At 39.8% G+C, this 27,768-nt stretch overlaps 1 protein-coding gene across 1 annotated transcript; it reads right to left on the bottom strand.

Annotated features, from left to right (window-relative positions):
- Positions 1-884: 884 nt before the first annotated feature.
- Positions 885-27,064, bottom strand: LOC145349986 (stanniocalcin-like). Its single transcript, XM_080198771.1, has 5 exons — positions 27,006-27,064; positions 26,070-26,300; positions 25,023-25,165; positions 12,766-12,977; positions 885-1,666 (listed from the first exon to the last, which is right to left on the bottom strand). The coding sequence occupies exons 2-5, from the start codon at positions 26,260-26,262 to the stop codon at positions 1,366-1,368; spliced, it is 849 nt and encodes a 282-aa protein (XP_080054897.1). The 5' UTR covers positions 26,263-26,300; positions 27,006-27,064; the 3' UTR covers positions 885-1,365.
- Positions 27,065-27,768: the final 704 nt, after the last annotated feature.

Below are 27,768 nucleotides of genomic sequence, written 5' to 3'. Positions count from 1 at the left end.
CTGAAGAGGAGTCACATGGACTTTAATCGTAAACTCTGTTCTCTCTGCAGATGCTGCCAGATTTGTTGAGTTTTTCCAGCATTTTCTCTTTTTATTGCATAAAGAATGGTATCTTGACCAGTGCCTAAAGAAGCCAGTATTTGTTGTAGGCAGAAGCAAATGACAATAATCGTTGAATAAAAAGTAAGATCAATAAGAAAGATTTCAAAGTCAGACATTCAGCTAATCAGATTGGAATAAGTGAGTCAACGTCTAGTAAATAAAGAACAGCACAACACCAACTGATCCACAGGACATGATTTCTCCCAACATACTGCATTTTTGCCATAGCCTCCTTAGTTGGTCGGCCAGCAATGAAGTAATGACTTATTTAGGAAGAAAAATCATATACACAGGTATATATGAACAATAGGTTACAAGTGTGGAGGAATGCAAAGGCTTAACTTTGGTACATGATTAAGATAATGTAAAGCTGAGACCAAATACTTAAGCGTACGTCAGGTCATTGTTTTCACATCTCCTAGGGTCAAGGAACAGTTACAGCATCAAGTTACGGACCAGAGCCAGGGGAAAAAAGGAAATATGTATGAAACCTATCGAAATTCTCTTCAAACTAAGTGGGAACTAAATTGATTACCTGCCTCTAAATTGGTCAAAAGAACAGCCGTGAAACTCAACACACATAACTTGGCAAAATCTTAGCAAATACTCACATGCTCGTGCAAACACCCCTCCCTTTTTTTTTATTTTATTAAATAATATTTAGGGGTTCATTTTGGCCACAATTAACTAATTGTGCAGGTAAATGGATTCAATGAAGGCCATATATCTCAGTGCAACATAAACCTGGCCTGCAACAAGGGAAAAAAAACAGATATAATTAAGTAGGTTTAATTAGTAAAAAGGTGCATGAGCAAAAAAATCATTGTACAACTATTTACATCTTTTCCAACTCTATATACACAAGTTGATTAGTACTGAACAATCAAAGCCATTGGATGTTTACAGATAGATATTTTACAGTAAGCAAATGAATTTGACAGTGATTGAGACTTCATTTTTAAATTCCTCTTCCAATCCAAGGAAGATTGATACTTTACACTAAATAATTACTTAACTACACAGGAATATTCCGATCATCCAGTTATGAAATTGCCTTTAAAATATCGTGCATTATAACTTTATAGCTTCCTTTTTAAGAGGTTGAATTTTCACTAGTAGTAGAACTATTGCATTCAACAGTAACAGTTAATGCCCGACTTGGGGAAAATAGATAAAAAGGTGCTGTACTACTAGTAGCTTGATAAAACTAGTGTATTTACCAAACTGCACATTCAACTGCTAAATACAGAAATCTGTGCACAATTATGGAAATCTATATATAGGCTTTTCAGTTTTCTGGTTCCAATATTCATCTCTAGATGTAATGTTGTCTAATCCAATGCTTCTTCCTTTTCTACTGACCTTCTTGGGTTTCATAGTAGATCCTGGTGTTTGATTTTCACCGACTAATGCTGCTTTCTCAGCTAGTCTGCAGGAGTCATCTTGTACCATTCTCCTCAAAACACCAAGTTTTGAACCAATTCGAGATTGTATACTTCTCCTTATGGTATCAGCAATGGCAGTATCACAGTCAAATAATATCTTTACAAATTCCAAGTATGCCCTGTTTAAACAAAGGACATCCACAGTTTTACATTAATATGTAATTACATCTCTTCGAAGAATAAATGTTAATTTCTTTACACTGCATTTAATTGTAAGCTCACAAAACACACAGCTATCTTCTGGAAGGTACAACGCAGTGGTTGGAATTTGAACTTGGCCCTACCAAAATACTCACTCAGTCATTTGCAATGGTATTTAATGGAGAGGATGGGCGTCTTATTCACTGAAGAGTGGCAGAAACCCTGAGTTGCCATTTCTCAGGAAGGCTGGCCATTTGAGTGCTAATCAGGCACTCAATGGGCAGTGACAGGCTTTTCTCAGGATCAAGGACCCCAGGGGGAGGGGGTTCTAACCATCCAGAGGCTGACAGCTCTTCGTTGCTCAGCAGTGCTGGCAGCTGCTGCTGCCACCAATGGACCCAAGGGCAGGTGGTGATCATAGGAGGGAAGGAGAGTTGGGGTAGAAGGTGGGTTAGCTGCAAGAGATAGGCTCTCAAATGAGCCCTCTCCCCTTCCCATTGCTAGGCACATCAATCAGGCACTCGTCTTTGAGCAAGGAACCCTGCCACCCTCCTTGGAAGCCCGCAAGGAACCCTGATAGGGGTTAATGTCTTGTGCTTAAGGACAGCACAGCTGCCTCACAGCGCCAGGGACCTGGATTCAAATCCAGCCTCAGGTTACTTTCTCCCCACCCATGAGTTTCCTCTGGGTGCTCCAGTTTCCTCCCCCACTCCAACAATGGTGTCCATTAGTGTTGAGAGAACCAGCAGGGCAAATTTTTGGGGTTACAGAGAGAGGGCCTGGGTGGGATTGCTGTATGTGCAGGCTCAATGGGCCAAACGGCCTTCTTCTGTGCTATAAGCAGTCTATAATTTTATGCTTTGTGTCCCTGGAAAAATAGCAGTGGTAGTGGGAAGAGTCTCAATCAATGGCAGGGCAGGTTGGCCGACCCTGGGCCTTCCTGCCACAGACTGGTCCCCACCTGTCATTCTCTTACCCTATTAAATGCAACCAAACTCACCAGGGGGGAGGTCATTAAATTCCACCCAATGAGTCTTCCTTTCCACCAGTGCTGCCATTTTTAAGGGATGACAGAATGTCCTGGAAAACACTGAACATAGAAACTTCTAGAATGGTGTCTGCATCACAACACAGCTTATTTGGGTTATCCAACTTTTTCCAATAATATATGTATATCAAATCTTTTAATCATGTTCTAATGGTATCAGCAAAGAAAATTACATAGCTGTATGTTAGTTATTTCAATAGATGGACCTCCTTCTTAACATTTAAAAAGAAATGTCTTGATTCACTTCTAAAGGTGTGGCAGCAGCCTTTAATTGTATTGGAACCTAATTCTGATTGATTCAAAATACTTTTGCACATTAACTTTCAAACATACGCCATAGGGCTTTCTAGAAAGTCTGCACCCAAACATTATTCGGAATGGGAGTACAGGGGAGTATCTGCCTTCAACATCATGGCAGCACATATACACAGTACAGTGTGAAAGGAACCACAGCAAAATTGATGTCAATGGAAAAATCCTCAGGTGGCAGCAGTTGCTAGAGACCAGCAATCCAAATCATTCTTGGATTTTCACCTGATGATACTTTGGCACAGCCACCTTTACTTGCTTCCTCACCATCTTCCCTCAGCCATAAGGTCAGCAGTGGAGCTGCTCATTGATGCTAGTATTGGCTCCACTCACAACTCTGCCAATAAAGTGCCCATACCAGCCTCCACTGGGACCTAAATAATATCTAGGCTTGGACTGACAAAAATAACATTTGAACTCTTGTATAAAAAGGACAATGAGAAAATAGCCAAATAATCTTCCCTGAATTCCAATTGCACTATTATCATTAAATCACTACCATCAATATCCTTAAGACAGGTGCCACCATTCACCATTGACCATTGAAGCGGAACTGGATCAGCCTGATCATGGTTGCAAGAACATGGATAGTTTGCCACAGGTAGTTTAAGCCATTATTTACAAAGTTCAATGTGATGAAACACACACATCTCACTGAGATGGACTGCAGCTCAACACCATCCTGAACAATGGTGAGGCCACTGAGCTTAATATTCACCCCTTCCATCATTGACATGACGTCTAAGTATAGCAATGTCATAGAAACATGGTCAGCTCCAATTTCCCTTCCAGGTCACAAACATAGGCTATTTGTCCGATTGGTGTGTTTACACCCCACAGGAACCCGCTCTATCCTCATTTCATCTTACCAATCAACATACTTTCCTAATTGGAAATACAGGAACTTACAAATTGCCAGATGACAAAAGTGCAAGTTCCATTTAGCTTGTCTTCTACTGTCCTGCTAGTTGCATGATACAACGATTGGACTGTTGACTAACTATAAATTGATTCAGATCTTTTGAAACCATAGCTGTAAAATCGCCTGTTCTTCCAAAGCAGACCACATTTACCCAGTTATATCTGAAATCACTCACAACAGCTTAATACTTTTCTCACTTTCTTCAGAGCTTAATATCATACACTGACATTTGTAAACTCTTATTCTAGGGCAGAACAGCCCCACAGAAAGGAACAGCAAGGCCACAAAAAGGCAGATGTTTAATGATAAAAATACAATAGGAATGCATAGTTGAAGGTCACGTGGTGCAGTGGGTAGCATCCCTATCTTTGGTCAGAAGCCCTAGCTTCAAGGCCCACTTCAGGACTTGATGGTCACAGAGGTGTGTTCAGAAAGTTACCAGATAGGTGGATTATGAGCCTGCAAATGATGACTGGTACTAACAGCAGGAGAGTTTCCTGGTCAGCCACACTGCAGAAGGCAACAGCAATCCTCAGCAATATTTTCCCGCAAGCAAAATCATGGACTGATCCAATGGAAGTCTTTGGTGGCCAATGTCCTCTTAGGGCATGGTATCTAAAGGAGGAGGAGTGCCCAAAAATCAGCCTGGACTGTCATACTTGAGCATGCATAATTTCTCTTTACTCCATTCAGATAGGATGAAACAAATTCAATCATAATTCTTTGCATTCTTCACATGCTAACTTTTTCTAATCTGTTCAGCTAATATCAATTGGCCAATACTCGCAGCCCAGCATTGGGATATGCCTGTCCATTCAACTAAAGCAAATACAAATTTGCTAAACTGGCAAGTTATGGGCAATGGCATGTGAGATAACAATTTCAGACAACAAAGCAATTTAAATCCCATTTCTTTTTGATTATTTACAATGGCCCCAACTCCAAATACAACTGGCTTTAATCCAACAGCAAAATCCACCTATGCAGATTAGATGATTAAAAATCAATTACTTTCCATTCTACAAGTCAAGGTTACAGTGCTGTTCATTGTCAGAACATTGGATCTAATGGGGGACTAATCTATTAGTTTTGTATACTTTGGCCACCATCGACTTAAAAACTATTACTAGGTAACTCATTCCTGTACTTTTAAACATACTGAAAGCAAGACAGCCTAGCTTTTTCTTCCCCCTTAAGGAACTAAAATTTAAAGCCAAAATGGTCTTTCCTACACATAACAGTTTAAAGATTGGTTGTTCCTGGGCCAATGATCCAAACCAAAGATTATAAAGCAGGCCAAAATATTTTACTAGCGCACTAAGAAAACCACAAACATTCAAGAATCCAGCAAGCTTTAGTTGCAGTATCCACACAGAAAATGTAATTATAAAGACCATCACAAGTTTTTGTGCTGTAGTTTAAGCTATGACACATTTATTGTACTGCAATTGAGTTGCTAAGGACAGGAGCACAATCATGTCATGTTAGGAACTGCAAACTTATTTTAAGAAAACGTAAAGCCACAATTTGGTAAAATGACAACATACTCCACATACCATTGGCAAGATATCCCCCTCACCATTTGAGTTGGCTAAGTATAAAAACCTCTGCAATAGACTCTCATTTACTGCTGATATGGTATGTTCAGACTACTTAATTTTTGTAAAGTTCCTTCTAGTGTGCATCATTATACTTTATCCAATCTTGGGAAAACTGTAATTTTTATTTCTGCGCTAGCCTGCCTTGATTTGAATTGCTCATTTCCGCCTCATTATGAACAGTTTTGCCTCAGAATTTCTACTCCCCCTACTCAAAATCCAGGAGTCAACATCACACAAATTTAAGTTTCACAAGGAAGCTTGACAGTTAGCCCAGTTTGAGCTAATTTGAAGTGAAAGGACAATTTTTGTTTTAGTCCATTTGGTTCTGTACACTCAGTCCACTTCCAAGGTTGTAGAGACTGAAGTCCAACATACAAAGTGAATGGATGAAGAAACCCATAATATACTGATCTCTCACTTCTGGGATTACTTTAATTTCAGCCCAAACTGCCCATGGGTGCTGGGTATTTCACTCTAAAGCTAGTAGGTGCAGGAGATACAAAAATCCACACTTCTGCAAGAATTGTTCTTTCCAAGATTGAAAGAACTAATCCTTTTAAATCAGTTTATGCTTGAACCAAAAGATCAACGATGGCACTGGGTGAGAAATGGGGAGTGGGGAGTAAAGCAAGCACCAGCATTCTTCCCTATTGATCAGTAAAAGAACCGACAAAATCAAAATTACACATCATACTTGGAACAATCCTGGATCATCTTCACATTTACTGTGACATTTTCGTTGTAAACAGATTCTCTTCCCTCCATTTACTACAGAAAAAAAAAAATCAAATTGGCTACAAATCAATATAATTGATACAGAAATCACCAACTGCAGTTCATAATTTATTACATCAAGTTGTTGGCAAAAAATCTGGAGAACAAAATAATGGTTTCTAAATTAATTGCACGTTGCTGTCCCAAGATAAACTAGTGGATTATGAGCATTGTGTTAACAAGGCAGAGTGCAACATATTATGGCAAGTGCTAATATTGGAAACTAGAACCTTTCATGGAATTGGCAATAGTTATTCAGCTCCGAAAGCAGAGCCAACACATCCCTAACAAACGGCATATGGATCGTTACTTAAAACAATTCTACATTTGAACTTCAGCCACATGTCCAGCCAACATTCAAGCTATTTATCAAGATTCACTGCAAAAAGAGAGGTCATAACTTAAGGAGCATTAGCAACATTGCAGACAGGGTGCAGTTGTACTGTTTAATTCTACTGATAACAGTCATTTTGATTAAAAAAGTGAATCATACAATGGACAGAATTAAGCAATTTCAATAATTGCACTGGCGAGTTTTCACTCTAAAGAAAAGTTCAAAGTGAACAGAATTTCAGATTACCAAGAATATGCTAAAATTGAAAGGATAAGATGCCAAACCGTTCTTCAAAAACTGGAATGCTAACCATAGGACAAAGAGATTTTTATTTTCTTCAGATTGATGTAGAATGCACACTAGCTTTTCAAATGTTAACAGTGGAGTATACTACAGTACTGCCAACTTTCAATCTTTCAGGCTCAAACTCAGTGTTAAGCTGAATTCATTAGCTCATAAAACTCAAACTATTGTCATATTAAATCTGAGCATTACAGCTTTTTCCTTTTTTGCAGTCAGCACTGCTTTCAAATATTTGTCCCTCAGCTGACCTGGAAAACTAAAACAGCTGTTGGTCTTCAAATTTAGGCAAGTCTCAGGATTAAAATCTGATTTTCTTTCTCTTCAATGCCAAACAGCTTAATTCTGATAGTACTTAATTCTGATAGTTCTTTTATTTTAGAAATCAAGTTTCCCCAACTTCTATTTGAGCTTTTATTCATCAAAGGTAGAGGGGTCCCGACTCTTATACATTGATTATTAGAATGTCTTTTTTGAAATGTTGAATGAGCACTAAATATTGCTCCGTAGTTTGCTGCTCTACAGTAAACTAACAGGTAATGGTTGTCCCATACAGGTATTATGTAATTTCAGTATATCACCCAGCCTCTTCAACTCATAAAAATCAATTGGAATAAACAATACGTCAACCAAATTTAGGGAAAGAAAAACTAGTCAAATCCTCTAACTCCAAACTTGACCAAATTCCAGCCACTGGATAGCAATCCTAATAAACCACCTGTTCTTGATCATCGCCCTATCGGCTGGAAGTACACATTCACATATGTTGGTTAACTTGCTCTAGAGGCTAGCAGTTCTAAAAAGAGATCTATCCTCCAGCATCTAAACTAGTTTTATGCAAGTTATGTTGTGTTCTAGTCCTACCTAGTATATCTGGCATGGAGCTTATTCATCAACCTAATGCTTCTCCTCTGAAATGTTTCCAAGGCTTCTTAACACCCATGTTTTCTTTTGGAGGAAATCTAATTTTCCTCAGCGTTTGCCAGCCCAATTTCCCTCTGGCTTTAGCAGGTTACAAATGCTGAGTTGCTCCTGCTGAGATTGGTTTCCCCATTGTAAATTGTGAATGAAAGTTGAATTGCCTCCCACACACCGTTTTTATCTGGTGCTGTGGTATTTTACAAACTGATTAGAAGCGTGCCAGTTTGTGAAGAAAATGGAAAGTCTGCTGAGGAATCTAGGAGATTCTGTAAAAGAAGTGTAAATGATGTTCATTCCTCAACTGTCACTATCAGGTGCTGTTTTGTAATGTAGCTGTGTTGTTAATACAATGATTCATCATTGACATATGGCTTTTCAAAGTAAGTTGACACTTGCATTGACCAACTTTCTTTATTTGTTCACATGCATCACGGTGCTTTTCCAATGAAGAACGCACCATAATGCAACGGACAATGTTTCAAATTGCTCTGTCAACCTGTAAAGTCATTTTTCCTATTTTGAATAAAAGTGGTTCTGGCTGATATAAAAAAAACTGGTTTTGATATTTGAAAGAAATACCTACTCCCTTACACTGATTGAGGGGAGATCTGCTTTGAAACTGAAATGAGCACTTTCTGTTCTTATCTTCCCAGAGGGTAGTCTTTTGCTTGAAAGGTTATGGCAATTATCAATGCTTGGATGAGTTTCAAGTGCAATAAGTTTCAGCACATTAGGTGTTCCATTCATCTGAAAATGAATGACAGCTTAAAAAAGTTGTAATAACAGGTTGTCTCTCTGATGTGATTTCTGGCTCATTGGCGTAAGAATTACAAGTCTTACCAGTTTTCTTCCACATTGCAGAATACAATATTTTTGAAAGGATAAAGTTTATTCCCACCCTTGCCAAAGAATGTAAAATATTTCCATTGACAATACATGAAATCTCAAAATTATACTTAGTGCAAAGTAGATTTGATTGGGATGATGGACAGGTCAGGTCATATGACTGGGGATGGCTAGGCTTTCACAAAGGATTCCAGCTTAGTTGTTTTCAGATGCTGTTTGGAGTTGAGAAAGAGAGCAGTGTCTCATTTCCCCTCTCTGGAATTAGAGATCCTGCTGTCTAAGTTTTGATGTTTTGGAAGCTGCAGAGAGAGGGAGGTATCCTTTCCTATCTCTAAAGTCTGAAGAATTAAGACTTTACTAGACACTAAGTTTAGTTCTGTTTTGAGGATACATCCTCCTTTAAAAACTACAGTTTGGATTTCTGTCTATAGGCGTTAAAAGCTGAAAATCTGGTATCACGTGACCATACTTGTTTTAGTGCTAACTAATCCTGAAGAAGGGTATATGCCTATGGGGTATTGCTTTTAAATTGGAACAACAGAGAAAGCTAGCTGTGAAGAATGGTACTGTATCATGTGTAAGTCTTATAATTAGTAAAAGAAAAGCTAATTCTTTTTGTTATATTTTAACTGTGTTCTTAAGTAAACTTTGTTGTATAAAAGCTTCCTCATCAGTCTCTTGAATCATACCTGGAGTAAAACAGCTAATGGTCACCATTGCCAAAATCAAATGCAAAACTTAGAGTCTAGGCTTACTTCACAAAACACCTTGGAGTTTCTGGCCTGGGCCTTAACACTTCTTTCAGTATTTGTTTGTATTTGTCAGAAGTGGCTAGAGAAAAAAATTATAGTTGCAAAGTTAATGATTATACTAAAATTGCTCTATTTGCATGAGCAACATGGAAATTACATTTTCAAGTTGCCAATACATGAAGGGCACCATTAAAACATGTCAAACTTCCTCCAGATCATTACAGGATAAGAGGGTGAACCAGAGTAATAATCCAATCTTTTGTATGCAGCATTCTTTGTCTTCCAGGATCGACATATATAGTTTAGCTGGACTTCGATTTTCATTCAAAAATTGGCAAATGGCTTTTATCACAATTTTAACAAAGTTAATAAAAAAGATATCTGCACAGACTTGGCAAGCAAATGCTTTGGAGGAGTTTCCTATTCCTTTAAAAGTTTAATTGTCATGGACAGGTATATGAAAATAATTGTAAAGGCTCGTGAAACTCTATTTTTTATATCTAGAATTAGACTGCAAGGGGGTAGAGGTCATGCTACAGCTTTACAAAGCCCTCATTAGACCACACCCTAGGAAGGCTATATTAGCCATGGAAGGGTTGCCATGTAGATTTACCAGAATAATTCCTGAACTCAAAGGGTTAAATTATGAGCAATTACACAATTGTAGCGTAATGAAAATGTCTGTATTTTGTCCACTTAAGGCTACCATGCACAAATATACCAGCAGAGGAAGTTTAGAGAAATCAAAAGGATTCCATGTTATAACAGCATATACAGTTCAGATTCTGAATGCTTATGTAATATCTTATTGTTTCTTCCCAAGAACTTCACAGCAACTAGAGACATATTCCTAGGTAACTGCGGGTAAAAGAGTGACACTGTTTTTGATGGGTTGGACTTTAGAATTGAGTACATAATGTAAAAATTAGAGGCAGATCTTTCAGGAGTAAAGCTAGAATCACAACTACATGCACAAGAAGAAATTGGAACTCTTCCTGAAAATGACAGTTGGTGCTTGGTCAGTTGAACTCAGATTGCCATCCAAAGGAGTCAATGAGTACAGACCAAAAGTAGATAGAGTTAGAAGACAAACATGTTACAACATAGGAGGCCATTCAGTCCATTGCATCTGCATTGACTCTAAATGAGTAATTCACTTAGTGCAATTCATTCTCCCCGTAGTCCTGCACATTTTTCCTTTTCCCAGTCCAATTCCCTTTTGAATGCTTCAGCTGATCCCATCGCCATCACACTCTCGGGCAGAGCAATCCCGACTTTAGCCAGTCGGTGACTGAAAAAGTTCTCCCTCATTTTGCTTTCTTTGCTAAGTATTTTCAATCTGTGCCCTCTCATTCCTTTCACAAGTGGGAGCAGCTTCTTCCCATGTATTCAGTCCAGACCCCTCATGCTTTTAAATACCTCAATCAAATCTCCTCAGTTTTCCTTTCCACAAGGAAAACAGTCCAAACTTCTCCAATCTAGTTTCATAACTGAAGTTCCTCAGCCTGGAATGATTCTTGCAAATTTTTACTGCACTATTTCGCATGCCTTCACATCTTTCTTAAAGCATGGTGCCCAGAACGGGATACAATATTCCAGCTGAGGACGAACTAATATCCGATAAAAATTCAACACAAGCATCTTGCTCTTGTATTCTATTTCCCTATAAATAAAGCCTAGAATGGCATATATTTTATTAACTTCTTTCTCAACCCATTCTGCCACCTTCAATGAGTTAACACATATACCCCAGGTCCCGATGCTCCTGCACATCCTTTAGATTGGTACCCTTTACTTAATATTGTCTCTCCCATGGTTCCTCCTATCAAAATGAATCACTTCACACTTTGCCACATTGAACTTCATCTGCAATTTGTCCACCCCTTCCACCAAATTGTCTATGGCCTTTAGAAGTTCTATACAATCCTCCTCACAGTTCACAATACTTCTAAGCTTATCATCTGCAAATTTTAAATTTTTGCCCTGTGCACCAGAGTCTAGGTCATTAACGCATATCAGGAAAAAGGAACATTTATTCCTGGTGAACTCCACTATAAACCGTCCTCCAACCATTTACTACTACTCTGGTTGAGTGACGGGACATATCTATGTTTCTATTGCCCCTTTTAATCCACGGGCCATAAAAAAAAAAATCACAGGTCAGTTTTGTGACATTATTTCAAATGCCTTTTAGAAGTACATCCACAGCATTGCCCTTATCAACCCTCCCTGTATCTCTTCAAACAAAAACACTCCAGCAAGTTAAACACTATATTGCCTCAAGAAATCCATGCTGCCTTTTCTAATTGACCCACATTTGAACATATGATTAATAATTGATTATTGTTTCTAGAAGTTTCCCCACCTCTGAAATTAAATTGACTGGCCTACACATATGATCACACTGAGAAGCAAAATAGCTTTTAAAGGCCTACTCCTGTTCCAGCGACAATGAGGAGAGTATTCTGTGTAAATCACTTTACGGAATTGACTTGTTGGAAGTGGGGGACAATGGAGAGATGAAGTCAGATGAATCATTTTAATGAGTGGTGGCATGCTGATTCAGCAGTTAGTACTGCTGCCTCACAGCACCAGGGACCCAGGTTCAATTCCAGCCTCGAGTTTCTGTGTGGAATTGTATTTTCTCCCCGCATCTGCGTGGGTTTCCTCTGGGCGCTTCGGTTTCGTCCCACACTCCAAAGATATGCAGGTTAGGATGATTGGCCATGCTAAATTGGCCCTAGTGTCAGGGACGTTAGCACGGTAAATGTGTGGGGTTACAGGAATAGGATCTGGATGGTATTGCGGTCAGTAGAGACTCGATGGGCTGGATGGCCTCCTTCTATACTATAGAGATTCTATGATAACGGCTTTTTTTATACCAATATCTAAAATCTCAGTTGGAGGGGGAAGTGCAGATTTCACTTTTTCAGTTTCCACTCTTGTCAATGCTTTCAGATAGTTGCCAGACTAGCAAAATATTTCTTGCAAATATAAAATAAGCCTGTTAAAACCAATGGCTGAAAAATACTGAATAACATGATACAAAAAAATTCAACAAGCAATGCTTTTTTTTTAAAAAAAAGAAAATCTCGAAATGCAAGCAACTTGAAAAATGCCAGGTGAGAAAGTAATGACAAGATAAGCCAACATAATCTTAGATAATCCATGAAGGAAAAGCAGCGTGTCCTGGTAATGTTTACAATTTTATTACCTACCTTATCCACATAGGTGCAACAAAAACAGGCCAGACAACCCAATATAACTTACCCATTTAATAGCATATTGTGTAGATCAATCATTTCAGCAAAAGCATTAACATTATTGTTTGCTACAGCACAGATGTCATGCTTCTGGTAACAGGTCTCCTGCAGTTCAGAAAGGATCTCCTGTATGGCAGGACATCTTCGAATACTACAGCTGAATCTGGATTTAATCCCAATAGCATTACACCTCAGGAAATCTTTGATAAATTGCTTTCCCTGGAAGGGAACAGAAAAAACAGATAAAAACAAGTGCACTAGGTCATAAACATCAAAAGAAATTAATGCATCTTTCATTGCTTCATAATCATAGAATCCCAACAGTGCAGAAGGAGGCTGTTCAGCCCATCAAGTTTGCACCGACCACAATCCCACCCAGGCCCTAACCCCGTAACCCCACCTTTTTACCCTGCTAATCCCTGATACTAGGGTCAATTTAGCATGGCCAATCCACCTAACCTACACATCTTTGGACTGTGGGTGGAAACCAGAGCACCCGGAGGAAACTACGGGGTGCAGACACGGGGAGAATGAGTGGAGTTCACTCAATCACCGGAGAGCAGAATTGAACCCTGGTCCCTGGCACTGTAAAGCAGCAGTGCTAACCACTGTCTCGCCAAAATAAGAGAGAGTTTCTGCTCGACTGTACTCTTTCTTCAGTGAAATTCACCTAAGAACAGCTAAAACAGCTCGAGAGGAATTTCAAATGCAAACTGCATTTCTGCAACCTTTGTAATTATTTAGAAACAGTGCAGAAAGCTGGTCTTTCCCAAAGAGACCACACCCCATATTGAATTAACCACCATTTCAAATTTGCTTCTTAAGCAGATTTTTTTGAACATAAAAAATAGGGGCAAGAAGAAGCCACATAGACCATCAAATCTGCTCCGCGTTCAACACAATCATAACATTTTGTGCTTCAACTCTGTTTCCCCACCCGCTTTCATAGGACCGAGAGTAAGCAACTCAGCCCTTCGAGCCCAGTTTCGCCATGCTATATAATCATGGCTGATCTTCATCTTATTCTAACTCCACTTCCCTGCCTTTTCCCCATAGCCCTTTATCCCTTCTTTATCCATATCCCTTGATTCCCCGAGGAAATTGCTTTGGCACAAGGACATTAATAAGCATCTCTTAAGAAACTGACTACTATACATCATTATAACAAGTGAATAATTCTATAGTTCATCAGTTCAATTTTAGTTATTCAGTTATCCGAGTCGGTGAACTAAGTAACTTACATTTAAATAGCACCTTTAACATAATGAAACATCCCAAGGTATTTCACAGGAGCATTAGAAAACAAAGTAGACACTGAGGAGATATTAAGTTTGATTATTGAAAAGCAGGTAACTATTCGTTCATGTGGGCATCACTGGGAAGGTCAGCATTTGTTGCCCATTTCCGATTGCCCTTTGACTGAGTGGCTTATTAGGCCACTCAGAGGGGAATTAAAAGTCAACCACATCACACAGTAAGGATGACAGATTCCTTTTCCGAGAGGGTATTAGTCAACCAGATGGGTTTTTATGACAATGGCTTAATGGTCACCGTGACAGAGGTGCACTTTTAATTCCAGATTTATTAATCAAATTTAAATTACTCCAGCTGCCATTGTGGATTCGAACCCTTGTCTCTGGAGTTTCAGTCTGGCTTCTGGATTACTAATCCAGTAACATTACCACTATGCCACCGTCTCCCTTGTAGAGGGTTGTGGGGCTGGAGGAGATTGAGACAGGGAGAGGAAAGCCCATGGAGATAATTGAAAATAAGTGAGAATTTTAAAATCACATTGTTACTTCACAAGGACTGATGTGGGTCAGTGAGCACAGATAAAGGTGATAGGGGAATGAGATCTGCTGGGATTTAAGATACAGGCAACAGAATTTGGGATGACTTCAAGTTTACAGATGGTAGAATGTGAGACACCAGCCCCAGATTTGTTGAAATAAATCAAGAGGGAACAAAAGCAGAAATGAAGGTTTCAACTAAAGAGCTGCGACTGCAAAGTCAGGAAGTGTTAGGAGGTGAAAATGATGACAAACACGAGGTTGGAAGCTCATCTCAGGATCAATGTTACACCAAGGTTGCAAACAGACTGGCTTAATCTCAATCAGTCTGGCAGCATCTGTGGAGAGAGAAAGACAGATTAAAGTTTTAAGTTCAAAATGACTCTTCTTTAGAAGCAAAATAAAGTCACATTGGACTCAAAACCCGAACCTGTTTCTGTCTCCACAGATGCTGCTAGGCCTGCTGAGTTTTTGCCAGCACATTCTGCTTTTATTTCAGATCTTCAGCATCCACAGTATTTTGCAAGAGGGATGGGACTGTTAGAAAGGGAGCCAAAGTTGGAGCGGGGATTATCAACATGGCTTCACAGGTTTCCCAACATTTAACCGGACGAAATTTCTGCAGTTTTATCACTGGCTTTCAGGTAAGCAGTCTGATGGTTTAGCAGCAGATGTGGAAGTGGGCCAAACGAGCTGGGGGCTGTCAATGAATTTGTGGAAACCAATGCTGCACTTCTTTAGGTGATGCCACAGGGGAGGGGGGTCAGGGATTGATCCATAATAGATATCAGAGACAACAGTGTGGGAACAGGAAGAGAAGCCATTGCAAGTGATTCTCAGGCCACATGAGGTAGGCAAGAATCAACCAGCTGACTGAAGTCCCACCCAGTTGGCCGACAGTGGAGAGGCCATGCTTAGTTCATGTAACCCATTTTCAGCTGTATTAATAATTACAAACTGGCTATTTTGTTGAATCTTGTTTAAAAGAGACTGTTTATAAGTACATGGGCTGGAATGTTACGGACATTCATGCCGGCAGGGTTTTCCCAACCTGCTGCAGTGAACGGCACCAAATTCTCCGACTTCACTGCAGCGGGTGTGAAACATAAACAGCCCTTAAGATCGCGCCCAGTCTCATTGCACTGGTTCACGAAGGTTTTTAAACGCTGTTGGTGTACAAGTGCTTTTGAGCAGAACATGAAGGAACAAAAATTCTCAAAAAGCAACACAATTTGCCAAAATAAAAAAATTCAGATGTTTTTAACTTTTTTTAAAAAGACAGCAAGCATAAAAAAAAACACGTGGACCACTTATAATTATTCCTTCTTAGGAAGAGCAAATCTCACGTTTGAGGACCAGTTGTCATGCTAAATGAGGGAAAGAGGAGAAAAGGGCAAGTGTATTCTGATTCATATGTAGCGAGATGAATTAATACAGGATGACAAGCTCACACTCATGACTCTCCTGGCAGCAAACTGTGGATTCCAGCCAAATCACCACAGATGACCAGACCCTCCAGCTCTAATCACCTCCCCATATGGGAAGAATTTGAAAGAAGGCACCAAAGATGTTCCTGCAACCCATGCTCAGTTCCTCTGCCAATGTTGCCATGGGTTGAGATCAGGTGAAAAGATAGGAAATGCAAAAATCTCCTTGAAGGTTATTCCACTGCTCCAATTACACAAACAGAATTCACTTTGCAGTTGTACTCAGCTCCCCTGTATTGTGGATCAATTCTTCTTTCATATAGTCAACCTTGAGTTCTCTCAGCTAGTCATCTCCTAGTAACAGGTCACTCACTCATCATTGCAAGGATCATAGAATGGTTGCAGGACAGAAGCAGACTATTTACCCTACCACGTCTGTGCTGAATCTCTGCAAGGTCAAACATCTAGATCCACAACACTAACACGTAGAATAGCAAATACTGCAGATGATAGAAATCCAAAAAGAAAAATAAATACAAAGTGTGGGAAATACTCAGCAGGTCCGGCAGCATCTGTGGAGAGAGAAACAGAGTTAACATTTCAAGTCCATGACTTTTCACAATTACTATAGTAGCCAAATATTTCATCAGAGCATTAACAAAATTTGATACTGAACCGCACTAGGAGGTATTAAAACACATGACCGAATGTTTGGTCATAGAGTTAGGTTCTAAGGAAAGTCTAAAAGATAGGGTAAAAATAGTTTAGGATTAGAATTTATGTTTAGATGCCAGGCAACTGAAGGTCCAGCTACCAATGGTGGAATACTTGAAACTATTTGGGGAGAGTGGAGATTTGAGGTGAGGCAAAACCACACAGGGATTTGAATACATAAGAACTTTAAAATACAGGTGTTGCTAGACTGGGAGGCAATGCAAGGTCAGAGGTGAATTAGGTTTAAGGGTGAGCATCTTGGATGAACTCAAGTTTATATTGATTAGGACGAGTGATGGAGGCCAGCCAAGACAGCGTTGCAATAGTCAAGTCTAGAGGAAACAAAAGCATGAAAGGTGACCGTAGCAGCATATAATCTGAGGCAACAGTGGAGTTGGGCAATACTATGGAGATAAAAGTCTGCAGTCTTGGCAACAGAGGGATGTGGATGATAATGCATGTCGGGTCAAAATAACACCAAGGTTGCAAACTGTCTGGTTCAGCTTCATACAGTAGCCGGGGAAGGATGTAATTGCTCTCCCAAACAGGAACTGAAAACCATTGCTTTGCTCTTTCTCATCTTTAGTTCAAAGCAATTCCTGTTCATCCAGTACTAGATGTCAGACAAACAATGTGACAATTCCTTTCATGCCCTAATTTACCCGCGTCAAAGGCACATTCCATCTGTCCAAACATTCACTTCACCATCACCGTCCTGACCTAAAAATGGCATTGATCTCCTCAAATATTTGTTTACTCGCTGCCAATCTTTGCTCCATGTAAAGATTTATAATGAATGAGTATTTTAGAAAAAGATATTAAGAGTGTGAGAAGTGATAAAAACCTGGTAAAGACATACACAAAAACCTAGAATTAACCTCATTATACAGCCTCGATTGCAAATCTATACTCGATCACTTGGATGAAAGGACTGAGCATATTGTAGCCAAGTTTGTTGATGTTTCAAAGATAGGTGGGAGTTTCAGAGGAGGATACAATTGAGTCTGCAAAGGGAAATAGATAGGCTAAGAGGGTGGGTAAAGATTTGACAGGTGGAGTAAATGTGGGAAAACGTGAACTTGCTCACTTTGTTGGGAAGTATAGATAGCAGAATATCATTCAAATGGAGAGAGACTGCAGAATGCTGTGGTACAGCAGGAACTGGGTGTCCTTGTATGTGAATCACAAATGTCAGTATGCAGGTACAAGTAGTAATTAGGAAGGCAAATGGAATATGGTTTCAGTTACAAGGGGATGGAGCATGAAATTCCTGTAACAGAGTCCCATTACTGCTAGAATAGGCTCAAGGGGCTGAATGGTTACACCTGCCCCTATTTCCTATATTTCTTACTGTACAGGGCATTGCTGAGACTACATCTGGAGTAGTGTGTACAGTTTTAGTTTCCTTATTTAACAAAGGATATACTTGAATTGGAGGCAGTTCAGAGATGGTTCACTAAGTTGATTCAAAGGTTAAAAGAGTTTGTCTTATGAGGAAATGCTGAGCAGGTTGGACCTATACTCATTGGAGTTTAGAAGAATGAAAGAGGTGTTCACATTTAAACATGCAAGATTCTGAAGGAGGCTTGAAAGGTTACATGCTGAGAGGATATTTCCCATCATGGGGAAATCTAGAATCAGGGAGCACAGTTTCGAAACAAAGGGCCTCCCATTTAAGATGGAGATGAGGTGGAATTTTTTTTTTTCCCCAAGCGTTATTAATTTTTGCAATTGCCTAGGACAAAGAACAGTGGAAGTTGGATCATTAAGTATATTCAAGGTCAAGTCAGACAGATTTTTGATTACAAGAGAGTCAAAGATTACATAGGGCAGAATGGAAAGTAGAATTAAAACAGATCAGATCAGCCAGGATATTACTAATTATGGAACAAGCTCGAGGGGCCAAATGGCTTAGTCCTGTTCCTATTTCCAAATGCAAGGAAGTGTACTGAATCATTTAAAAAAAATCTATGCATTAAAGAGACATCAACAGCCGCTCACGTAGGGAACAGGTAATTTACAATTCTGTGCACAATGTAACAAACTATTTGCATTAAGTCTAAGTAGCTGGATTCTTTGAAGTTTAATTAAAGATGTGGATTATGGCTTTAGTTTATATTAACATCTAGCTGAAAAGTTCAATATTCAAGCTTTGGCTGTGATGGCACTGTGTCAAATGTTGCAGCTGGACCTCCTCATTGCAGTAGAAGCACAGATAAATCCATATAAACAAGCTTCAAGAGGCAGCTAATAGCCAAAGTTTATGCAACATGATGATTTACATCAGATACAGAGCTACAATAATCCAAAGAGGACAAGGTAGAGAGGGATCATAAACATTTACAAGGCAGTGGGAAACTTCACTGCTTGTCAGTTATTGGAGAAGGGTTTAAGAAACAAATTCCAAAAGTAGAATCCTTTTGCACAGATAACACGAGGAGAAAAATTAATCCTGCTATTTTTGACCCACCTTCATATGCATTAATTTGGTGCAGTTTCTGCGGTGCTACAAAGTGCTTAATTAAACTGTACAAAGTACATCCAACTGTTGACACGATGCTGGATTTAAACACCAGAAAAAGAGTGGTAGCAAAGACAGGCCTACTGGTCTATCTAACCTATCCCATGTAGCTGCAAAGTCCCAAGGTTCAAAAATCAAGTCACGTTCTCACAAGTCTTATCGACCTGAAACATTAACTCAGTTTTTCTCTCCACCTGTCCTACTGTTTTTATTTTGATTTCTAGAATCTGCAGTAATTGGTGAATAATCAAGTCTGCATGTTTAGTGGACACCTGAGAAGTAATACACAAGACCATGCTTTCTCCTTTCAATTAAAAGGGAATCATTGGAAAGGTGCAGGAATAAATAAAAAAGGCAGTATACTCTAATCTTAACTCCCTATGAGCAGGAATTAAAAAAAGAACCTAAAATTTAAAATAAAAAAAGAAACAAAAGTAATATCTGCACCTTGAATTAAACCTCATTTGACGAATCTACGCTTTTTCATATTAACATGCACTTCCAGCTTTACAGCGCACAGAATTGTAAAATATCCATCCCCAGCATAAACTGTTCACCTTGATGTAGCACAGCTCTCAAATGCATAGGTTCAATCAATTTATTTTTAAATTATTCAAGTATTTACAATTTCTAGTATTTGAACACAAGAAATAAGAGGTCGTTGTCACTTGGCACTTCAGAGTCTGCACCGCCATTCAATAATATCATGATTGATCTAACTGCAGCCAGATATATCCTTCAAAGTTATACCATTCAATCCCCAGAGGGAAATCTACCACCTGGCTAAGTCACAAAGGTGGAATGAACTCGGAGAAAATTCCCCAAGTTTATCTTGCAATACTATCTGAAAAATTCAAGTTCTGGAAAAGAACAGGGATAGTTAGTTATCTGCTGTAGCCTCTTTCAGGGAATTTGAAGTGTTTCCCACAAACAATAGCACTCAGCACCAGGGACCCGGGTTCGATTCCCGGCTTCAGTCACTATGTGCGGAGTCTGTGCCTTCTCCCCTTGTCTCCGTGGGTTTTCTCCAGATGCGCCACTTTCCTCCCACAGCCCAAAGATGTGCTGGTTGGGTGCATTGTCCATGCTAATTTTTCCCCTCAGTGCAACATGGTGCTGGAGTGTGGCAACTAGGGGATTTTCACAGTAACTTCATTGCAGTGTTAATGTAAGCCTATTTATGACACTAATAAACAAACTGTTAAACTTAATTTTGCAGCCAATCACCTGTTTAGCGTAGCCTCATGTTTTACCTGAAAAAAAATCACATTTAAAAAAATGTTTTCTCAGGAAAAGCACTCATTACATTTAATGGAAACTTTAACATTAAAATGCATAATAAGTGCTCATTTTTCTGTTTTAGACACATAACTCCTAATAGTCTATGCATGACCAACTTACAATATTCAAATCTTCACCTAATTAAAAAGAAATATTTCCATTGATAAGAAGGTGGACCTAGTTACATATGACCATACAAATTAGGCGTAGGCCATTTGGGCCCTCAAACTTGCTCCACCATTTTGATAAGATCACGGCTTAGCTAATTGTAGTCTCAACTCCACATTCTTGCCTAGCCCCCCTGAGAACCTTTGACTCCCTTTTTAGTCAAACATCCATCTACTGCAACCTTAAAAAATATTCAATGACCCTGCTTCTGTCACTCTTGGTGAAAAAATAAAGAGAGCTCCACAGACTGACGACCCTCAGAGAACTCTCACCACTGCTGCCTCACAGCACCAGGGACCCAGGCTCGATTCCTGGCTTGGGTCACTGTCTGTGTGGAGTCTGCACGTTCTTCCCGTGTCTGTGTGAGTTTCCTCCCAGTGCTCCCACAGTCCAAAAGTTCTGCTGATTAGGTGCCTTGGCAGTTCTTAATTCCCCCTCAGTGTAGCGAGCAGGCGCAGCAGTGTGGTAACCAGGGGATTTTCACAGTAACTTCATTGCAGTATTAGTGTAACCTACTTGTGATACTAATAAATAAATTTAAACGGGAGACTCGTTATTTTTAATTTGTATTCCCTAGCTCTTATCTTTTCCATAAGAGGGAACATCCTTTCAGCATCCATTCTGTCAAGTCCCCTCAGGATCTTACATATCAATAAGATCGCCTCTCAATCTTCGAAAACCAATGGATACACTCCCAACTTGTCCAGTCTTTCCTTATTAGAATAATGCCCTCAATCCTGGATTTAGTCGAGTCAACTTTATCTGAACTGCTTCTGAAGCAACTATGTCATTTCTCAACCGAGGCCACAAATGTACATAGTACTCCAGATGTGGCTTACCAATACCCTGTACAAACGCATAATAACATCCTACTCCATTGTCATTGCAATAAATGGCAACATTCCATTTGCCTTCCTAATCACTTGTTGTACCTGGAATTAACTTCCTCTGATTCATGAGCCTGTACACCTAGGTCCCTCAGTACCACAGAGTTCTGCAATCTCTGTCCATTCAGATATTGTGCTACTTTTCTGTTCTTCCTATCAATGTGGAAAAGTTCACATTTTCCCACGTAATCCATCCACTAAATTTTTGCCCACTCACTTAAAGAATCTGCAAAGAGATAAAAATTGGACATGAAAACTTGATAACTTGATAACTTACTTTTCTATGTATCCTTGCAGTAAATTTAACAACCATTCATATGGTCTCATCATCCAAGTCTTTGGCTTAGTTAATATTCGAATCCCCAGCACTGATGTCTATGGCGCTTCACTCATTACGTATCTAGCCAACCTGAAAATGACCCACTTACACATACTTTCTGTTTCCTATTAGCTAGTCAATCCCCTACCTATGTTAATATGTTAATTCCTGCACCACAAGCTCTTATTTTGCATAGTAATCTTTGATGTGGCATCTTGTCAGATGCCTTCTGGAAATCTAAGTACACGTCTGCAGGTTACCTTTTATATATGTTGCTTGTCATGCTCTCAAAGAACTCTAATAAATTAGTTAAACATGATTTCGCTTTCACAAAATCGTGTTGACTTTACCTATTTGCACTGGGATTTAAGCGACCTGCTATAACCTATTTAATAACATACTCCAGCATCTTCCTTATGAGAGATGTTATGTTAACTAGCTTATAGTTTCCTGCTTTCTGTCTCCCTCCTCTCTTGAATTGAAGAGTCACATCAATCTGACGGGAGCTTTCCAGAATCTAGGGAACTTTAGAAAATTAAAAACAATGCAACTTCTCTCTGATCAAATACTTATTCTAAGGCCCTAGGATAAAGTCCATCAGAACCCTGGCACTTTTCAGCTTTCAGTTCTAATAATTTTCTCATCATGTTTTCCTGCTGACTGTAATCGTTTAATGTTCCTCCTAGCCTTTCACCTTTCAATTTATAATTATTTTTGAAATGTATTTATACCCTGTACAGTAAAGGCAGGTGGAAAATATCTGTTCAAGTTATCTGCCATTTCATTATTTTCCATTATTAATTTCCCAGATACTCTCTCAGAAACTTGCATGACCATTGAAACCATTGCTGTTCCTGCTCCCAAAGCATTAGCTCGGATGTGCCCTATAGATACAGTCTCAGCCCCTTCCTATTTCTTATTAACATGCTGCCCTCATCTAAACGCACAGCATTAGTTTCCCAACATAAGCTGAAGTCACCCAGCTCTATGATATCCACAACCTCCCTCAACTCCAGCACTATAACTGCCTTATTGGACTGCTTACCCGACATCCATTACTGGATGAGCAGAAATTTCCCCCAAATATATGCTTTGAAGGTCGAAAACATTGTCTTCAATCCTCCCTCCAAATTCCATTCCCATGCTACCAACCCCATCCTCCTCCCTGGTAATGGTCTACAACTAAGCCTGCCTCTTTGCATCCTCAGCATCATATCCAGCCCTGAAATGTGCTTCTGGCCACAAATTTACACCATCACAAACGCCACCTATTTCCACCTCTAACATTATTTGAGTTCACGTCATCTCAGTTCACCAACCGTTGAAACTCCCATTTATGCCTTTGTTACCTCTAGACTAGCTATTGTTACAAAAGCCAGCTTACCTTCTCGTCGAAAGCAAGAGGTCAGGAACTCCAAGTTCCAAACAGGCCTCAGAGTTTCCACACTTATACAATTCAACATTTTAAGTTCTTGGGCCAAGGACACTCTGATCCTCAGCAGGCTATGAGTTTCATCACATCCACAGTATGTAGCTGTGTGTCTGGCCATGCATGTTCTGTTCTGGGCTTCTCCTCTGGATGTTAAAGGGCTCGGACGTAGTGTGCCTGCATAAAAGGGAAAATGCCATGAAAACCTGTATCATGTGACTGGGAGCAGAGAAGAGTCCCGGGCAGGAGACAGGGAGAGGTCCCAGTTAAGAAGAAAGAGGAGCCGAGAAAAAGGGCTCATGTTGGCAAACTTTATGGGGGCTCAGGGGAAGCCCTGTCAATCAAATAGGGCTCAGAAGAAGCACTGAAGATCTCAGAGGACAATGAAAAGTTGTGTCATCGGGATGAAGCAGAAGTACTCTGCTCAGTGCATATTTGGGAATCCAGACAACCAAGCCTCAGGAGATAAAATTAACATCCTGCAAAGTAGGCCGTTATTGAAGCTATGAGTTGGAATTCTCTCCAAAAGTCACTCCAAGATCATATTGCCGAAGGTGAAGACTGGACTCCCTCATGAGAAAGATAGAGTTCCAGTGAGATTGGTTGGCTTTCAGTATTACTGATATCTGGGTGGATTGTTGAGAAATCTGTGGTATGTATCTTGGTTGCATCTCCCATTTATTGTGCAGCATCGTGTGTTTGACGACACTTTTGCCTGTTAATTCACATATATCTTATATTAACACGGCGTGTTAGAGTGTCCAAAAGAGATGTAGTTAATTGTTTTATCTTTCTGACCTTGTGTAGTAAAGTTTATTTTTGCGTGTTCAAAATTTATGGAATCTTGTTGTTTTATTCACTTAGCAACTATCCTGAATATCAATCTTTGTCTACTTTAAATAAAATGTTTTTGGTTCCTAACTGAAAGTACCAAACACTTGGTCTGGTGCCAGATCATAACATTATTCCAATGCATTTCTACTTGTCTCAAACATCCTACCCTCAGTAAACTTGAGGTCTTACAAAACTCTACTGTTCATGTTACAACTTATACCAAGTCCCATTCATCTGCCAACCAGGTGCTCACTGACCTATACCTACATTGGCTTATGATCAAGCAACACCTCAATTTAAAAATTCCAATCTTTGCTCTCAAACCTCCCCATGGCTTCACCTCTCCATTCTTTAATCTCCCCCATTCCACAACCCTTCTTGATATCAGCACTCATCTATTTCTCCCCTTTTGAGCATCATTGATTGAAATCATTCTACGATTGGTGGTCATGTACTCAATCTTAAACTCTGGGAATCCTCACACTGCTCTGTCCATCTTTACTCCTTTAAAACACTCCTTAAAACCTATTTCTTTGACCAGGATTTTGGTCATCTGACCAAAAACGTACTCATGCAACTTGGTGTCACTTTCTTTTATAATACTCATGTCAAATACCTTGGGACATTTTATTACATCAAACCCATTAACATTATTGTTTTTGCTCCATTAATCCAAATACAGGAGCAAGCACGTCAAGAAACAGCTGGGTGGAGTGGTCCTCCTGAACTCCCAAATTCAAACTATTGGGAATGATTTCATTCCATTTGACCCTGTCCCAACAAGAGAAAATGCAAACGGAAACTTCAACCATGCTCTCTGCTACCTCCTCCTTAAGGAAACGTCCACCACTTTGAAACTGGAACAAAGTTTTGTTTAAGAAAAGGAGCTATTACCTGTGTGTTAAAACTTCCTGCATTCTGGAGGAGAAGTCTGCAGATATCGTACAGATTATCTAGTTCACATGTGCTGTTTTCCAAACATTCAAAAACATCACACCCCACATCTGGAGCATTTTGCAAACAGTTATTGATTTCAACTGTTGGAAATAGAAAGTAACAGACAATAAGTTTCCATAGTATCTCACTATACTTGAGCAGCAAACATAACCCAAGGACAATTCTCAAAGGGTAGGATTGGCATTATGGTACAGTGAAAAGCTCTCAACTATACAATGACCTGAACTGTAGCAATGTTATTACTATGTTATCTTTTAATCAGAGAATTTTACATTATCTCTCACAAAGAAAGATTTGAATTTATTCCACAATATGGTGGAAGAGGAGGGAGAGAGAGACACACACACACACACACACTGTGCTACAAAATCCTAGATATCTATAATGTCATTTTATTGGGTCACACGAACAGGAAGCATTAGGACTTGGACATCAGCAACATCATAAGTAGCGCATACAGAAACATGTAAACATAGGAATTGAAGATACAGAACTATTTTACGCCATAAACGAGTGATACTGATCAGGTCGATTCAACCTCAGATCAGATAACGCTCATCATGCGGGTACGGGAATGTGATTACCACGCCATTGTATGCAACAAGTCTCTGTTCATACATTTCATTTTAAAATGGAATTGAAGGCAGAGAGTTTATTTAAGTTAAAGGAGGCGCACACTAATTAGGACGACGCGATACTAAAAGCCAGATTGGAAAACGAAGGGCGGGCAGAAGTGGAAAGGACAGAAGGCGATACGGGACAAGAAGTCACCTCGGCTTTTCCTCAACCTGCAGGAACACTGGAGTGTTAAACAGAAAAGTGGTGGAGCAGATTTATCCAACTCAGCTCTCAAGTCCTCTCTCCCGCACCCTTACCCACTTTCTCCAACGTCCTCAGTTTTCTGTCACACTCTAGTCTCCCCCCTCCCCACCCCCAGCCCCTCGCCCACCCTCCTCCTCCAGCTGCGCCTGTCCAGGAGCTCACCTGCACGCTGCGTGTACCCTCGCACCTTCCCCTGTGCAGCAGCGCCGCCGCTGCTGCTGCTGCTGCTGCTGCTGCCTCCGCCGCTGCCGCCACTGGACTGCCTCTCCCCCAGCGGCTCACTCACATCCGAGCGCTGCCCAACAGCGAGCTGAAATTGGAGAACCAAGAGCAGCAGCGACAGACAACCTTCCATCTCCGCGGCCAGACTTCCACTTAGCAACCTCTGAACGCCTAGAAGCAGCAGCAGGTTAAGATTAGGATTTTTTTTTAAATATCACGTGAGCAAAGGTGGGAGGGGGACTTGAAATAGAGCGAGGAGGAAAATCACCACTAGAGACACTTGCAGCAAATCTCACACAGGAACTGCTAAATCTCAGACTGACAAGGTGAGGTATCTCATAAAAACAGTGTCATCAAGAAGAAAAATCACATTTGCACATGATCTCTAACAAGCCTTTTTTTAAGTAATCCTAAGGACACTGACTTGTCAGGAATGTTATGTTTCTTTGCATTGAAGGAGATACTAGGTTGTCCCCGTGTCATCAGCATTACCATGACCAGGGGGCAGAATTAGTTCCCATCCAAATCAGCATAAAATGGAAACGTATCAAATTATTATGACTTTCTCTGCCAAATGTGCACTCCGGTCCTGCCACTGCTCACTCTGAATTTTTATGAGATGTAATAACTATGTGGTGTGTTGCACCCCCCCCCCCTTTTAATTCAGATTTTTTAGCTACACTGCGTCTGCCTCTACATGTACTCCCAACTCGTACTTTACCCACACATTTTGAATAAAACTGCATCAATGATGATTTGGGGCTAAAAGTTTCTATATCCATGACCGATTTCATTTTTTTTAAACCACCCCTCTGCGAAGTGCTTTGAAACATTTCCTCCCCTCAAGCTTTATATAAAATGATAGACATCTCTTACCTCATTTTTCTCACTTTGGGAAGTCTGAATATACCAGCGTTAAGCTAACACATCCCAACCTTAAAGTAGTGCGGCGCTCAGGTACAATCGTTTGAGGGCAGACCAGTAACCAAGATGGTGTTCTATTTTAATACTTCAGGGTGTTCTGAGAAAGGTCGGAGAGCTATAGGAATTAAAGTTTGTTCTTGATTAATACGGAGAACTAAATTGTACCTCTAATGTTAACAATCTTGTCCAGCGCATACATTTCCTGCCCAAAAGTGATACTTTGTCACGCTTCATGTTAAGATTTAAAATATAACCACAACAGAATTTTGTGTACAAATATTTTATGATTGGGACACAATGTAAACATTTTGCCATCGTAATTTGTCGAATCAATTGAATTATTTAAAGTTTTCAACTGTCATTTTTAATATTCAGTTTTAAACAAAAATACTTCTTTACAACATTATTTAACTTATTAGTTTTTTGTGTGTACTACTTTCGTTAAAGTTTCTATCTGGAGGCTTCTGCCTCTCCCCAAAGCCACAGCTTGGATTTGATATTTTTGCTTGTGAGCTGAAGGCGGCTCCTGTCGTCTTGAGCATATGCAGTGTGTGCACAATTTCCCAGGATACAGTAGCAATGTTTTAACCTAGCCAAGTGATTGAATACTTCTCTCAGTCTCTAACTAAATCTGTCTGGCTGGTTTTCAAAATTATATTTCAAGAGAAGGCACACAGGCCACATTTCAAAACGTTTATATTCTGATAACATGTAT

The sequence above is a fragment of the Carcharhinus amblyrhynchos genome, chromosome 1, assembly GCF_965287045.1.
Source record: "Carcharhinus amblyrhynchos chromosome 1, sCarAmb.v2.hapA, whole genome shotgun sequence".
NCBI lineage: Eukaryota > Metazoa > Chordata > Chondrichthyes > Carcharhiniformes > Carcharhinidae > Carcharhinus > Carcharhinus amblyrhynchos.
The sequence above is the reverse complement of the archived record's forward strand: the minus strand, read 5'-3'. Positions and strand labels throughout refer to the sequence as shown.